We start from the raw sequence: 15,153 nt of genomic DNA, 5'->3' as shown, positions 1-15,153 counted from the left end.
TCCCCTGCTCTTCTTTTTTCTTTTTTTCCCCAAGAGCCATAACGTTTTAAAATTTCCATTCACATGACCCTAATTCCATAATTCTATCGATAAGCTAATTGTCTCGATCTCTACTGTAAAATAAAAGTTACGTTTATATCATGTTTTTCTAGTTTATTATTTCTGGATCACTGTCAGTGGCTGCTTCTGTAAAACCTAAAGCTGGAAAGGTAAGAAAGACTATTAACAGTAATCAAATGAAAAGTATTAAAAAGAGTTGTCAACATTTGGGGTCAAATATTGTTTTTGTACTTCGTGTTGCACTGGCTATTGCCAGTTGTTAAATTAATTAACTCAGAGTCCGTCATTGAGCCCACTATGATGGTCTGATAGAGTTTGTAGCAATTTTATGTCTTTTTCTGAGCTTTTCTCTACTGATTTATTACCACAGACAACATCAAAGTTAAATATACAGGAAAACAAAGCCTGTATAAGCCAGATGGTGCAAAATTTTTAATGAAACCCAATTGTAAACATTATTTTTAGCTCCAAATATATGCAATTAGGTAAAAAATCCCCAAAGATGACAAATCGCTTAATTTCGCAAGAACGGAGGAAAATTTTAAAATACAGTAAATTACTAAATTGCTTATATTTACAATCACTATTTGATAGTACCCATTAATGAAGAGGAGAATAACCCTTTAAAACAAGATAGGAATATTGGTTGTCTTGATCAAGCAATCTTTTCCACTCAACTCCCTTTTATTCCCATCCATAATTCCCTTAAAGATTTATTCTCAACTGGACTGACTGCTGGAGGTTTGAAATGGCCATTTATTCCCCTGTACACCTCCAATGGCCAAGCAATGGTTCAGTCGGCAGCTATCTTTCCCATACACAGAAGAGCTCGCTCTGCAGAATGCTCTTTTATTCTCTTTAAGAGAGCCACTGTCAGTTTCGGCGAGCCTTCTTCAGGGGGTGTGAAGAAGGCTCGCCGAAATGCGCGTTGGGGTGGACACTCACCCCCCAGCTGCTGGCCCATCGCCTATACTCTCTACGAAGGTACTGATATGTGATCACTTATAATTGGTTTTGCATACACTGCTTTACATGGTAGCTTTGCTTGGTTAACCTGTTCACTATTTCTGTGCCCGTGCTCTGCTTAAACTGGTCTTATATACACTGCTCCATATGGCAGTTTTTCTGGCCAATTTGCCTACTACATATTGTGAATTTTTCTAAATAAATTTGAAGACCCGATTTGGCCTATCTGTTTATTACATACTGTGGATTCTTCTAAAAAATTAATGACCATGTTTAGAGTTTAGCAATACAATCTTCACTTGTCTAGCTGGGCCCTCCATGCTGGGGGCTTGCGTTGTCCATTTTTTCAATTTTGTACATGACCATCTGTGCTTTGTACTCTGTATGTGACCTCATGTTTTTTTTATTGGCTTATTATTAATAAAGATTTGTACTTTTTATATTTTGAATTACATCTTGGGGCTCTGTCGTATTTTTCCCATACATATTAGACAATCGGCCGAAATATCAACATTAGTCTTATGTATATGAGGGGCTTTAGGATGGATATTCATTTTCTATAGCATTTCCAGAGTCGAGTACAGCGCTCAGCTTTTTTCCAGCAGTCCCATAGACAATAGATGGATCACACTTCAATGAACAAAAAGTTATAACTTCTTAAAAACACTGCCCAATTAATGATATTTTGTGTTTTAGGTAACGTCAAGCTTGGTCATGCAGATTATCACTTCTGTAGCTGCAACTTGTGGAATTATAATTGCTATAAGTGAGCATATCCTGCTATTACATATATTCACACCGACCTTGCACTCTACATATTGTGCATATTACAAAAGTGATATCCAGTGTTTAGGAACTTTTTCTCCTTTGGTAAGAATCATGTTCATGTTATTCTGTTAAAAGGAATCTGTCATGCGATTTTTATAGTAGGATGCTAATAGTATCATGATACTATCATGAAATAGGGCTTGGGCAGCCCTTTCAGAATCTGTAGCATTTATTGCTGTATCTTCTCCAGTTTTCTTGCTGTAAGCACCCGAAAATTCACAGCCACATGCCAGCTAGTCAAGCGTATGTAAATCTAAAATGAATATGCACTGCTCCCCACGCCCATAATCCGACCCACTCATCTGCGCCGACTTCTGTGATAGTAAATGACAGTATAGGAATACTCCACATGCACAGACCTATGGAGGCATTATGCATGCGCAAGATTTTTACTATCACTGACCATAATCCAGCCCACCCCTCTGCACCGATATCAGTGCTAGTAAAAATCTTGCATGATGCCTCCCTAGGTGTGCGCATGCAGGGTATTCAGTTTAGTGGCACCAAACCACTGGATAAAGTTCTCTGTAAATGGATGGCAATTCCTTAGCTTTCCACTGATGACTGTGAGGATGTGTTAGATTATTTTTTACCTACAGTGCAGAGGTGTAGCTAGTAGTATTGAGCGAACATGCTCGACACTGCTCGGTACTCGCCCGAGCATCACGCTACTCAGGATGTTCGGCGAGCACCGAGCATTTCCGGGTTACTCGGGCGGGAGCTCGGGTCTCCGCCCTGCATGTTTGGCACTCTTTACAGAGCCAATGAACATGCAGGGATTGCCAGCCAGTCACTGTAATGCCGCAGCCATGTTGTTTGTGGGCATTACAGTGATTGGCTGGCCGCACAGCGTCACCTCGACTATTTAAAACCGGGCGCCGCCATCTTGGACACAGTCGCTCCGGATCAGACAGCGTAGGGACAGCGCTGCTGATTTAGGGAGAGATATATCCTGCAAAATAGTTAGTGTAGGGTCTGTAAAGGCTGCCAGATCAAACAAACAGTCCTTCTCAGGACTAATATCCATCCCAGGTATATCAGGCAGGCAGGCAGGCAGGCTGTATAGGAGACGCAGTGGTTATACCAGCAAACGCTGCATTACAGTCCTGTGTGCTGCTCCTGTTGCTTAAATTGCTGGACTTAGCTCCAGGTCCCGGGGGCCAGGAAAAATCCTTTTTTTTTATCTAAATCCTCTTTTTTTTTTTCCTCCTTCACAATGTACAAATACCCATCTTATTAACCTTTTGGTGCCCCCCCCCCAAAAAAAAAGTGTGCCTCTGATTTTTCAGACACAAATATATCTGTTGAAAATAGTCTGGTGTAGGCCAGAGAAAAAGAAGTGTGGTTTTGCAGTTCTATGGGCCATTTGTATCTAAAAAAAACAGTTTGAGTGTGTCGCTCACTGTTCAGCCGCAAATATATATATATTTTAAAAAGCCTGGTATACACCAGTAAATTATTACTGTGGTTTTGATGTTCCACGGTAAAACATTTCTATTATCCTGTTTTTGGCATTTTTTGCTGTATAAAAATAATAATAGTGTCTCCCTGATTTTTCAGACACAAATATATCTGTTGAAAATAGTCTGGTGTAGGCCAGAGAGACAGAAGTGTGCTTTTGCTGTTCCACGGTAAAAAATCTCTATTATCCTGCTTTTTGCATTTTTTGCTGTAAAAAAAAAAAAAAAGAGTGTCTCCCTGATTTTTCAGACACAAATATATCTGTTGAAAATAGTCTGGTGTAGGCCAGAGAGACAGAAGTGTGCTTTTGCTGTTCCACTGTAAAAAATCTCTATTATCCTGCTTTTTGCATTTTTTGCTGTAAAAAAAAAATAGTGTCTCCCTGATTTTTCAGACACAAATATATCTGTTGAAAATAGTCTGGTGTAGGCCAGAGAGACAGAAGTGTGCTTTTGCTGTTCCACGGTAAAAAATCTCTATTATCCTGCTTTTTGCATTTTTTGCTGTAAAAAAAAAAAATTGTGTCTCCCTGATTTTTCAGACACAAATATATCTGTTGAAAATAGTCTGGTGTAGGCCAGAGAGACAGAAGTGTGCTTTTGCTGTTCCACGGTAAAAAATCTCTATTATCCTGCTTTTTGCATTTTTTGCTGTAAAAAAAAAAAAATAGTGTCTCCCTGATTTTTCAGACACAAATATATCTGTTGAAAATAGTCTGGTGTAGGCCCAAGAAATACAAGTGTGGTTTTGCAGTTCCATGGTACAAACCTCTGTATTATCCACTTTTGGGCCATTTGTATCTAAAAAAAACAGTTTGAGTGTGTCGCTCACTGTTCAGCCGCATATATATATATATTTTAAAAAGCCTGGTATACACCAGTAAATTATTACTGTGGTTTTGATGTTCCACGGTAAAACATTTCTATTATCCTGTTTTTGGCATTTCTTGCTGTATAAAAATAATAATAGTGTCTCCCTGATTTTTCAGACACAAATATATCTGTTGAAAATAGTCTGGTGTAGGCCAGAGAGACAGAAGTGTGCTTTTGCTGTTCCACGGTAAAAAATCTCTATTATCCTGCTTTTTGCATTTTTTGCTGTAAAAAAAAAAAAATAGTGTCTCCCTGATTTTTCAGACACAAATATATCTGTTGAAAATAGTCTGGTGTAGGCCCGAGAAATACAAGTGTGGTTTTGCAGTTCCACGGTACAAACCTCTGTATTATCCACTTTTGGGCCATTTGTATCTAAAAAAAGCAATTTGAGTGTGTCGCTCACTGTTCAGCCGCAAATATATATATATTTTAAAAAGCCTGGTATACACCAGTAAATTATAACTGTGGTTTTGCTGTTCCACGGTAAAATATCTCTATTATTCAGGTTTTGGTCGTTTTTTCCGTAAAGAAAAACAGTAGTGTCTCCTGACTGTTGTGACACAAAAATATATCTGTTGAAAATAGTCTTGTGTAGCCCCGACATCCCAGTGTGGTTTCGCAGTTCCATGGGTCAAATCGCTGTACTATCCAGTTTTGGGCTTTTGGTATCTAAAAAAAAAGCAGTTTGAGTGTGTCGCTCACTGTTCAGCTGCAAATATCTCTATTTAAAAAAGTGTGGTATACCCCAGTAAACAATAACTGTGGTTTTCCTCTTCCACGGTTCTAATCTACTCTTTATTACCCTTTTTCCATTGATAGTGCAAGTGTAAGCTATTTTACTTAATTTACAATGGACAAGGCGCGTGGCAAGGGACGTGGAAGTGGACGTTCTGGTGATGGTTCGTGCAGAGGACGGGGCCGTGGCCAAGGTGAAAATGTGCCACAACCAACAGCCACATCTTCTCGCTCCCACTTCTTGACTGAATTACTAGGGAAGCACAGAACAACACCAGTATTGAGAACTGATCAGTGTGAACAGGTTATTAATTGGATAGCAGACAATACTTCCAGTTACCTGGGCACCACCACCTCCGGTCTGTCTTCCACACGGTCAACTCTTAGTAGCCATGAGTCTCGACCGCATACTCCTCCTCACCCTGATGCTCCTTCCTCTCACCATGCCGAGTGTCGTCAGACAGCAAGTGATCCCACACTTGGACACTCTGAAGAGCTGTTCACTGGTCCATTTCCATATTTGGGCCCCTCGCCTGATACGCTTGAAGTGGTGGAAGAGGAGATCCCATGTTGCGATGCCCAAATATTTGAACAGCCACGGCCACAGGAAGTCGACGTTGGCAATCTGTCACAAGAGGTGGACGATGACAAGACACAATTGCCAGGAAGTGAGGAGGAGGATCGTGGTGCGCAAGTGGAAGAGGAGGAGGTGGTGGATGATCTAGTAACTGACCCAACGTGGAAGGAGGACATGCAGAGTGAGGCCAGCAGCACACAGGGGGAGGGAGGCAGAGTACCCCAACAGGCAGGAAGGAGCAGTGTGGTGGCCGCAGACAGAAGGCAGGCAACCGTTCCCCGTAACACCAACACGAGGGACGTTGCCAGTACAAGCGGTAGGTCTTCCAGAGTCTGGAATTTTTTTAAAGACTCTGCTGATAACCCCAAAAAGGCCATATGTTCCACCTGCCATGCCACATCAGCAGGGGTGACAAAACTACCAGCCTGACCACCACCAGCATGATCAGGCACATGGCAGCAAAGCACCCGACTTTGTGGGGCGAAACCCAGGGTCCACGACCAGTGTCAGCGGGTGTCACCACTGCTTCTTCCACTGTTGTGCGTGCAATAGAACCCCCTGTTGTGTGTGCAAGGCAATCCCCTGTCCATACTGCATGTAAAGATGCCCCCTCCTCTCAGTCTTCACTTGTTATGGCAGTTTCTCAAGAAACAGCATCAACGTCCACGTCCACGTCCCACCGCAGCGTTCAATTGTCCATATCCCAGACCTTTGAACGAAAGCGGAAATTCGCAGCTAACGCCCCACAGGCCAGTCCTAAATTCGCACATTTCACGACTGCTTGCATTGGAAATGCTGCCTTTTAGGCTGGTGGAGACGGAATCCTTCCGCAATCTTATGGCGGTGGCCGTCCCTCGGTACTCGGTCCCCAGCCGACACTATTTTGCCCGGTGTGCCATCCCCGCACTACACAAGCACGTGTCCCAAAGCATCTGCCGTGCCCTCAACAACGCAGTTACTGGGAGAGTCCACCTGACAACGGACACGTGGACAAGTGCTTGTGGCCAGGGACGGTACATCTCTCTGACGGCACACTGGGTAAACATAGTGGAAGCCGGGACCCAGTCGGACCTTGGGACGGAACACATCCTCCCCACACCGAGGATTGCGGGCCCTATGTCAGTCAGAGTTGCCCCCACAGTGTACAGCTCCTGCGCATCCTCCTCCTCCTCCTGATAAACCTCACACTGCTTGTGAGTTGTGGACAGCTGTGAAAGAGCAGGCAGATCTGTGGCTGAGACCGCTGAACCTACATCCCGGCATGGTCGTGTGTGACAATGGCCGTAACCTGGTGGCGGCTCTGAGGCGAGGTGAGATCACACACGTACCATGCCTGGCTCATGTGCTTAACCTCGTTGTTCAGCGGTTTCTTAAATCGTACCCCGAGTTGCCAGATCTGCTCGTGAAAGTACGCCGCCTGTCAGCTCATTTTCGCAAGTCGGCTACAGCTTCCGCCGCCCTTGCTGTGTTGCAGCAGCATTTGCAGCTTTCGGCACACCGACTGGTGTGTGATGTCTCCACACATTGGAACTCTACCCTCCACATGTTGCAAAAGATTTGTGAGCAGAAGAGAGCAATTGTGGAGTACCAGCTGCAACAAGGCCGTCGATATTCAGGTCAGACTCCGCACATAAGACCTCAGGAGTGGACCTGGATGTCTGACATATGTACCATCCTGACAAACTTTGAGGAGGCCACCAAGATGGTGAGTGGCGATGATGCCATCATTAGTGTCAGCATCCCACTTGTCTGTCTTTTGCAACGCTCTCTGGAGAGAATTAAAGAGGAGGCATTGCAGCCAGAGTATGATGAGATGGATCAAGAAGCCATAGCGGGCGATTACACACAGCCCAGCCTCATCTCATCCCAACGTGCATTGGGGGACAATGAGGGAGAGGAGGAGGAGAAGGAGGAGGAGGAAGAGCAGGAGCTGCTATTATGCGTTGTAGAAGGTAGTACCTGTACAATGTCATACCGTCGGTTCAGCGTGGGTGGCCTGAGGACAGGGGGGAGGAGGAAGAGGAGGAGGAGAGCATGGTCAGTCGTCATCTTGGTGAGGACACGGAAATCTTGCCCGTTACCAGTCTGGCACGCATGGCTGACTTTATGTTACGCTGCCTTAACCGTGACCCTCGCGTTGTCAAAATGTTGGGTGACAGTCATTACTGGTTGGTGACACTTGTAGACCCCCGCTACAAGGAGAACTTTCACTCTCTTATTCCTGAGGTGGAGAGGTCTACAAAAATGGGGCAATACCGGAAGGCCCTTGCTGCATAACTCTTAAAAAAATTCCCATCTGAACACGCTAGCGGCAGAGGTCACAGTTCGTTGCCCAACCAAGGCGTACAGGCGAGAGAGATGCAACTCCAATCCAGCAGAGGCAGGGGAACACTGTCAACGTTCTGGGACAGTTTTCTGACACCCGCCCAGCTTACAGGCCCTGAGGCGCGGGGTGCTCTCACAAGGAGTGGAAAGTTTCAAAAGATGGTGAGGGAGTACCTTGCCGATCGTACCAGCGTCCTCCGTGATTCCTCTGTGCCTTTTAATTATTGGGTATCCAAGCTGGACACTTGGAATGAACTCGCTCTGTACGCCTTGGAGGTCCTGGCCTGCCCTGCCGCTAGCGTGCTATCGGAGCGTGTTTTTAGTGCCGCTGGGGGAATTATAATTGATAAGCGCACTCGCTTGTCAACTGACAATGCTGACAAGCTGACCCTTATCAAAATGAACAAGGGCTGGATTGGGCCAGACTTCTCATCACCACCAAATGACAGCAGAGTAACATAAAGTCAAATCCACTGTGTTATTTCGGGAGGTGTATTCACATGCACCGCTTCACACCCACACATGGGTATACGCTTCCTCGTTTCGGCTGTTTAATCTTCTTCTCCTTATCCTCAGCCTCCACCACCACTATACCACCAGGGTGCCAGCATTGCAAGTTCCTCCGTCCTAATTTTTGGCAGCTTTTGCTGGGAAAGCATAAGCAAATACTATGGGAGACCCACTCCCCAATAATGGGACCTATGTTTGTAATATGCTGTACTGCATGGCTCTTGTAAGGGGCATTGCAAGTTGATCCGTCCTAATTTTTGGCAGCTTTTGCTGGAAAAGCATAAGCAAATACCATGGGACACCCACTCCCCAATAATGGGACTTATGTTTGTAATATGCTGTACTGCATGGCTCTTGTAAGGGGCATTGCAAGTTGCTCTGTCCTAATTTTTGGCAGCTTTTGCTGGGAAAGCATAAGCAAATACTATGGGAGACCCACTCCCCAATAATGGGACTTATGTTTGTAATATGCTGTACTGCATGGCTCTTGTAAGGGGCATTGCAAGTTGCTCCGTCCTAATTTTTGGCAGCTTTTGCTGGGAAAGCCTAAGCAAATACTATGGGAGACCCACTCCCCAAAAATGGGACTTATGTTTGTAATATGCTGTACTGCATGGCTCTTGTAAGGGGCATTGCAAGTTGCTCCTTCCTAATTTTTGGCAGCTTTTGCTGGGAAAGCATAAGCAAATACTATGGGAGACCCAGTCCCCAATAATGGGACTTATGTTTGTAATATGCTGTACTGCATTGCTCTTGTAAGGGGCATTGCAAGTTGCTCCGTCCTAATTTTTGGCAGCTTTTGCTTGCAAGGCATAAGCAAATACTATGGGACACCCACTCCCCAATAATGGTACTTATGTTTGTAATATGCTGTACTGCATGTGACGCGCTCCCTGGGCCGTGTGTACACGTGTGTGGGATACCCGGTGCCGGGTCTCTGGGGTCTGTAGTCTCCGTGGTGGTGACCCTGTCCCGTGGCTCAGGCTGGTCAAACCAGTGGCAGTCTTTCTTAGGTTTTGAGGTTAATTGTCCGACTGCGCCACCCGTGGATTGCGGTCAGGGAGTACCACCGCTGCGAGGCAGACCGCTGAGGCTGGTGTTGTGTGCGCAGCATAGAATGGGATAACTCCCCTCGGGAGGAGTATAGCCTCAGGGCAGTGAGTGTGGATGATGGGGGTGATGGTGCACGAGCGCAGCAGGAACGACTCAGAGTCTTTGCAGTGCAGTTCAGGGTCTTTACTGATGATTATAAGGTAGACCCTCCCGCGAGTACTGGCTAGCATAAGAGGCCTGGTCAGTCTGTCAGCAAGCAGGAGTTCCCCTGGCCAGGTGGAGTTGTAGGCCTCCCCGTCTGTCTGCACTCTTCCTGGCTACCTTGCTGTAAGCGGGTAGAAGTAGCCAACGTCCCTGAGTGTACCGTGTAGTGCTCACCCGTATGGCTGGTGACTTGGGGCCTTCTGTTAGCCTCCGCTCCACGACGGTGGTGCTGGTCCCTTGCTTGTGACTGAGCCTCCGGGCTTCTATGGCCAGAGGACCTGAAATCCCCTGCCGGTTGGTTTCTGCTGCTGGATATATAAGTCCTCACAGCTTCGGACTCCTGTGTCCGGTTCCTATTGTCTTCTGCCAGGGCGAGCTCTGCTCAGCTTCCAGCCCCTGGTCTTTAGCTCCTAGCTCCTACAGAGCTCCTTGCTGTTACTTTCCCTTGCTCTCACTCTGACGCTGACTGTTCTCTGACTCACTCAACCCCGCCCCAGATCCAATTTATAAGGACAGAATTCTCCCCTCCCAGGACTGGGGCAGGAGGATGTTCAAGTGGGAGGTTTCCTGGTCAGGATCCCTTAAACATGCCTCTCCGACGTAATATCTCTATTACTGTGGTGACCAGACCCCTGGGGTGCCACACATGGCTCTTGTAAGGGGCACTGCAGTTTCTCATAATTTTTGGAAAGCCTTCCATTCACTGCTTAGGCCAACAGTGCACGGGAGACTCAGTTGCTATAAATCGAAAAAAAGGTTTAGTTAACGCCCTCTGACCTCCATGTCATTTCCAAGGGGCATTGGAGTGGCTCGAAATTTTTGGTAGGCATTGCACTCACTGTATGCCCTATAACTGTGTAGCCGAACCGCTCCTTTTGTTACAGAAACATATCCTACAAGACATATCTGGTTGACTGGCCTGATATTGATGTGAATGGTCCCTGTTCCTCCTGCTCTTTCTCCTTTGCCACCACCTCATCCATCATTTATCACCTGAAGCTTTGTTTTAACGGGAGTCATAGAACTGGGATAGTAGCAGGAAAACATCCAGCAATCCTCGGAGGAGGTAGGATATGCGCCAAAATGCGGACCACCTCAGGCCTAGCCGCTACTACATACATGCGCTTGCATTCCAAGAAAACAAAGCAGATGCTAACTTCTATCATCATCATCAAGCTCCTCACCTAGGCACTCTCAACTCCCCTGATGGAGAAGCCAGTGCCCACCGGAGGAGTCTGGTTCTCTGGTGGGCTCGTCCAATGCTGCCCTAAAGCAGGCCAGGCTAAGAAAAGTGTGGGGGAAGGTGACAGGAGAAATCAGGGCGGCTGGGGACCGAGCGTGGACACCCGGCCGCCGGGCGGCTGGGGACAGAGTATGGATACCTCGCTGCCGAAGCGGCCATGAGGTAGTGGCCAGCTTCGGCCTCCTCCAAACTAAAAGGCCCCATTTCAAGTGAAAGCTAGCAGTATGGTATTGCAGCCTGCGGGTGGGTGGGTGGTTGGCTGCATATTTTCGCTTGCATTGCAAGGAATGGGGGAGGTACAATTGAACACTGCCCTGGGACAAGGACTTGCACGGGGATAGTTGCAAGTCTGCATCTTCTGATGCGGCAAGGATCACTTCTGATGGGCACACTTTTAGACAGTGAACTGGGGGTCAGAGATGCTTCCAGGGGTCTTCCCCATGCTGATCCCTTGTCTTTTCAGCACTGTATGCATGTGTCACACAGCACATGGCCAGATAAGGTTGTAAAATGTTAAAATGACATTTCCCGGTGAACGCATTTGTCACGGTTGAAAGCAATACAAAAGTGCAAAAACGCATGAAAAATGCTACTTGTGAACATAGCCCAAGGTGTGGAGGAGTATTTTTGTTTTTGGTTATTTATTTTACCTTATACACAAGTTTTTACCCTGGAAAGGAAATTCCTTAACATATTTCACAGGAAAACCGTTTCAGTTTCGTTTTTGAACGTTTTATTGTGAGCCCGCAAAAGTGGCTTAATACCTCTGACCACGTTGTTGACAGCAGTGACCTGGGGGTCAGAAATGCTTCCAGGGGCGATCCCCATGCTGCCCCCATGTCTTTTGAGCACTGTCACTATCGTTTTGGGCACTTTTTAGGCTTTCTACAGACTGCCGGGGGTGCGGCCGCAAAAATGCTCGGGTCTCTCATAGACTAACATTGGGCTCGTTGCTCGGGTCGAGCACCCAAGTATCACGGTAAGCTCGGCCCGAGCTTCGAGCACCCGAGCATTTTAGTGATCGCTCAACACTATCAGTCGTCATCTTGGTGAGGACACGGAAGTCTTGCCCGTTACCAGTCTGGCACCCATGGCTGACTTTATGTTACGCTGCCTTAACCGTGACCCTCGCATTGTCAAAATGTTGGGTGACAGTCATTACTGGTTGATGACACTTTTAGACCCCCTCTACAAGGAGAATTTTCACTCTCTTATTCCTGAGTTGGAGAGGTCTACAAAAATGGGGCAGTACCAGAAGGCCCTTGCTGCAGAACTATTAAAAAAATTCCCATCTGAACACGGTAGCGGCAGAGGTCACAGTTCGCTGCCCAACTAAGGCATACAGGCGAGAGAGACGCAACTCCAATCCAGCAGAGGCAGGGGAACACTGTCAATGTTCTAGGACAGTTTTCTGAGACCTGCCCAGCTTACAGGCCCTGAGGCGCAGGGTACTCTCACAAGGAGTGGAAAGTTTCAAAAGATGGTGAGGGAGTACCAGCGTCCTCCGTGATTCCTCTGTGCCTTTTAATTATTGGGTATCCAAGCTGGACACTTGGAATGAACTCACTCTGTATGCCTTGGAGGTCCTGGCCTGCCCTGCCGCTAGCGTGTTATCGGAGCATGTTTTTAGTGCCGCTGGGGGAATTATAACTGATAAGCGCACTCGCCTGTCAACTGACAATGCTGACAAGCTGACCCTTATCAAAATGAACAAGGGCTGGATTGGGCCAGACTTCTCATCACCACCAAATGACAGCAGAGTAACATAAAGTCAAATCCACTGTGTTATTTCGGGAGGTGTATTCCCATGCATCACTTCACACCCACACATGAGTATACGCTTCCTCATTTCGGCTGTTTTTTGCTCTTCTCCTTATCCTCAGCCTCCACGACCACTATACCACCAGGGTGACCGTGGTCCATGTTGCCAGCATTGCAAGTTCCTCTGTCCTAATTTTTGGCAGCTTTTGCTTGGAAGGCATAGGCAAAGACTATGGGAGACCCACTCCCCAATAATGGGAATAATGTTTTTAATATGCTGTACTGCATGGCTCTTGTAAGGGACATTGCAAGTTCCCCATTCCTAATTTTTGTCAGCTTTTGCTTGGAAGGCATAGGCAAAGACTATGGGAGACCCACTCTCCAATAATGGGAATAATGTTTTTAATATGCTGTACTGCATGGCTCTTGTAAGGGGCATTAAAATCGTCTTGTTAAGCTACTGTGACCTCCACGTCTCTTCCAAGGGTCGTTAATATTGTCTTTTTATTCCACTGCGACCTCCACCACTCTTCCAAGGGGCATTTAAAGCGTCTTGTTAAGCTACTGTGACCTCCACGTCTCTTCCACAGGGCGTTGATATTGTCTTTTTATTCCACTGTAACCTCCACCACTCTTCCAAGGGGCATTAAAACCGTCTTGTTAAGCTACTGTGACCTCCACATCTCTTCCACGGGGCATTGATATTGTCTTTTTATTCCACTGTAACCTCCACCTCTCTTCCAAGGGGCATTAAAACTGTCTTGTTAAACCACTCTGAACTCCACGTCTCTTCCAAGGGGCATTAAAACCATCTTGTTAAGCTACTGTGACCTCCACATCTCTTCCAAGGGGCATTAAAACTGTCTTGTTAAACCACTCTGAACTCCACGTCTCTTCTAAGGGGCATTATAACCGTCTTGTTAAACCACTCTGAACTCCACAGCTCTTCCAAGGGGCATTGACATGTTGTTTTTAATTACCTCTAACCTCCACGACTCTTGCAACGGGCATTGCATTTCCTCCTAATTTTTGTCAGCTTTTGCTTTTCGATGCATAGGCGAACACTAAGGGAGACCCACTCCCCAATAATGGGTAGAAGGTTTTTAATACGCTGTAATCCACGTCTGTTTCAAGGGGCATTGCAGTGCCTAATAATTTTTGGAAAGCCTTCCATTCCCTGCTTAGGCCAACAGTGTACAGGAGACCCAGTTGCTATAAATGGAAAAAACGGTTTAGTTAATGCCCTCTGACCTCCATGTCACTTCCAAGGGGCATTGGAGTGGCTCGAAATTTTTGGTAGGCATTGCATTCACTGTATGCCTTATAACTGTGTAGCTGAACCGCCCCTTTTGGTACGGAAACATATCCTACAAGACATGTGTGGTTGGCTGGCCTGATATTGATGTGAATGGTCCCTGTTCCTCCTGCTCTTTCTCCTTTGCCACCACCTCATCCATCATTCATCACCTGAAGCTTTGTTTTAACGGGAGTCATAGAACTGGGATAGTAGCAGGAAAACATCCAGCAATCCTCGAAGGAGGTAGAATATGCGCCAAAACACTGACCACCTCAGGCCTAGCTGCTACTACATACATGCGCTTGCATTCCAAGGAACAGAAAGCTAAGGAGGTGGATGGCCTCATGATCATGAATAATTTACTCGTTGTGTAGGAGGCTGACCACTGCTGCTGTCTACCTTCTGAACTTTGTGTTGAAGCCTGATTGGCCCAGGACCCGCAATCCTCTATGTCTGGAGGACGTGTTACATCCCAGTGTCCAACTGTGTCCCGGCTTCCACAATATTAACCCAGTGTGAAGGCGTCAGTGAGATGGACCATTCCTGGCCACATTCACTTGTCCACGTGTTTGTGGTTAGGCTGTCCTTCCCACTAAATGCACTGGGGAGCGCACAGGTAATGTTTTGGTATGCGCGCTTGTGTATAAGGCGCACCGGGACAAATAGGGGTGGCTGGGGACCGTTTATGGACACCCGGCCACCCCCACATGGCTGGGGACTGTGTGTGGGCACCCGGCCGCGGGGCGGCTGGGGACTGAGTATGGACACCCGGCCGCCCCCTGGCGGCTGGGGACCAAGCGTGGACACCCGGCCGCCGGGCGGCTGGGGACTGAGTATGAATACCAGGCTACCGACGCAGCCATGACGTGGTGGCCAGATTCCACCTCCACATGCCTAAAAGGCCCAATTTCAAGTGCAAGCAAGCTAGCAGTATGGTATTGCAGCCTGGGGGGTGGGTGGGTGGCAGGCTGCATACTTGCGCTTGTATTGCAAGTTATGGGGGAGGTACAATTGAACACTGCCCTGGGACAAGGACTTGCACGGGGATAGTTGCAAGTCTGCATCTTCTGATGCGGCAAGGATCACTTCTGATGGGCACACTTTTAGGCAGTGACCTGGGTGTCAGAGATGCTTCCAGGGGTCTTCCCCATGCTGTTCTCATGTCTTTTTAGCACTGTATGCATGTGTCACACAGCACATGGCCAGATAAGGTTGTAAAATGTTAAAATGACATTTTCCGGTGAATGCATTTGTCACG

At 46.8% G+C, this 15,153-nt stretch overlaps 1 protein-coding gene across 4 annotated transcripts in view; it reads left to right on the top strand.

The window, feature by feature from the left end:
• Positions 1-15,153, top strand: part of LOC141172499 (membrane-spanning 4-domains subfamily A member 4A-like) — an 82,625-nt gene that overhangs the window by 39,715 nt on the left and 27,757 nt on the right. For 3 of the 4 annotated variants that reach the window (XM_073656770.1, XM_073656767.1, XM_073656769.1), the window contains 2 exons: positions 153-209; positions 1,723-1,896. In XM_073656770.1, coding sequence (XP_073512871.1) covers positions 153-209; positions 1,723-1,896 — 231 coding nt within the window. The remainder of the gene's footprint in view (positions 1-152; positions 210-1,722; positions 1,897-15,153) is intronic. The other variant, XM_073656768.1, reaches the window with a different exon arrangement.

Source organism: Phyllobates terribilis, unplaced genomic scaffold (genome assembly GCF_046119375.1).
Source record: "Phyllobates terribilis strain yellow unplaced genomic scaffold, ASM4611937v1 Scaffold_12__6_contigs__length_324123572, whole genome shotgun sequence".
Classification (NCBI taxonomy): domain Eukaryota; kingdom Metazoa; phylum Chordata; class Amphibia; order Anura; family Dendrobatidae; genus Phyllobates; species Phyllobates terribilis.
The sequence above is the reverse complement of the archived record's forward strand: the minus strand, read 5'-3'. Positions and strand labels throughout refer to the sequence as shown.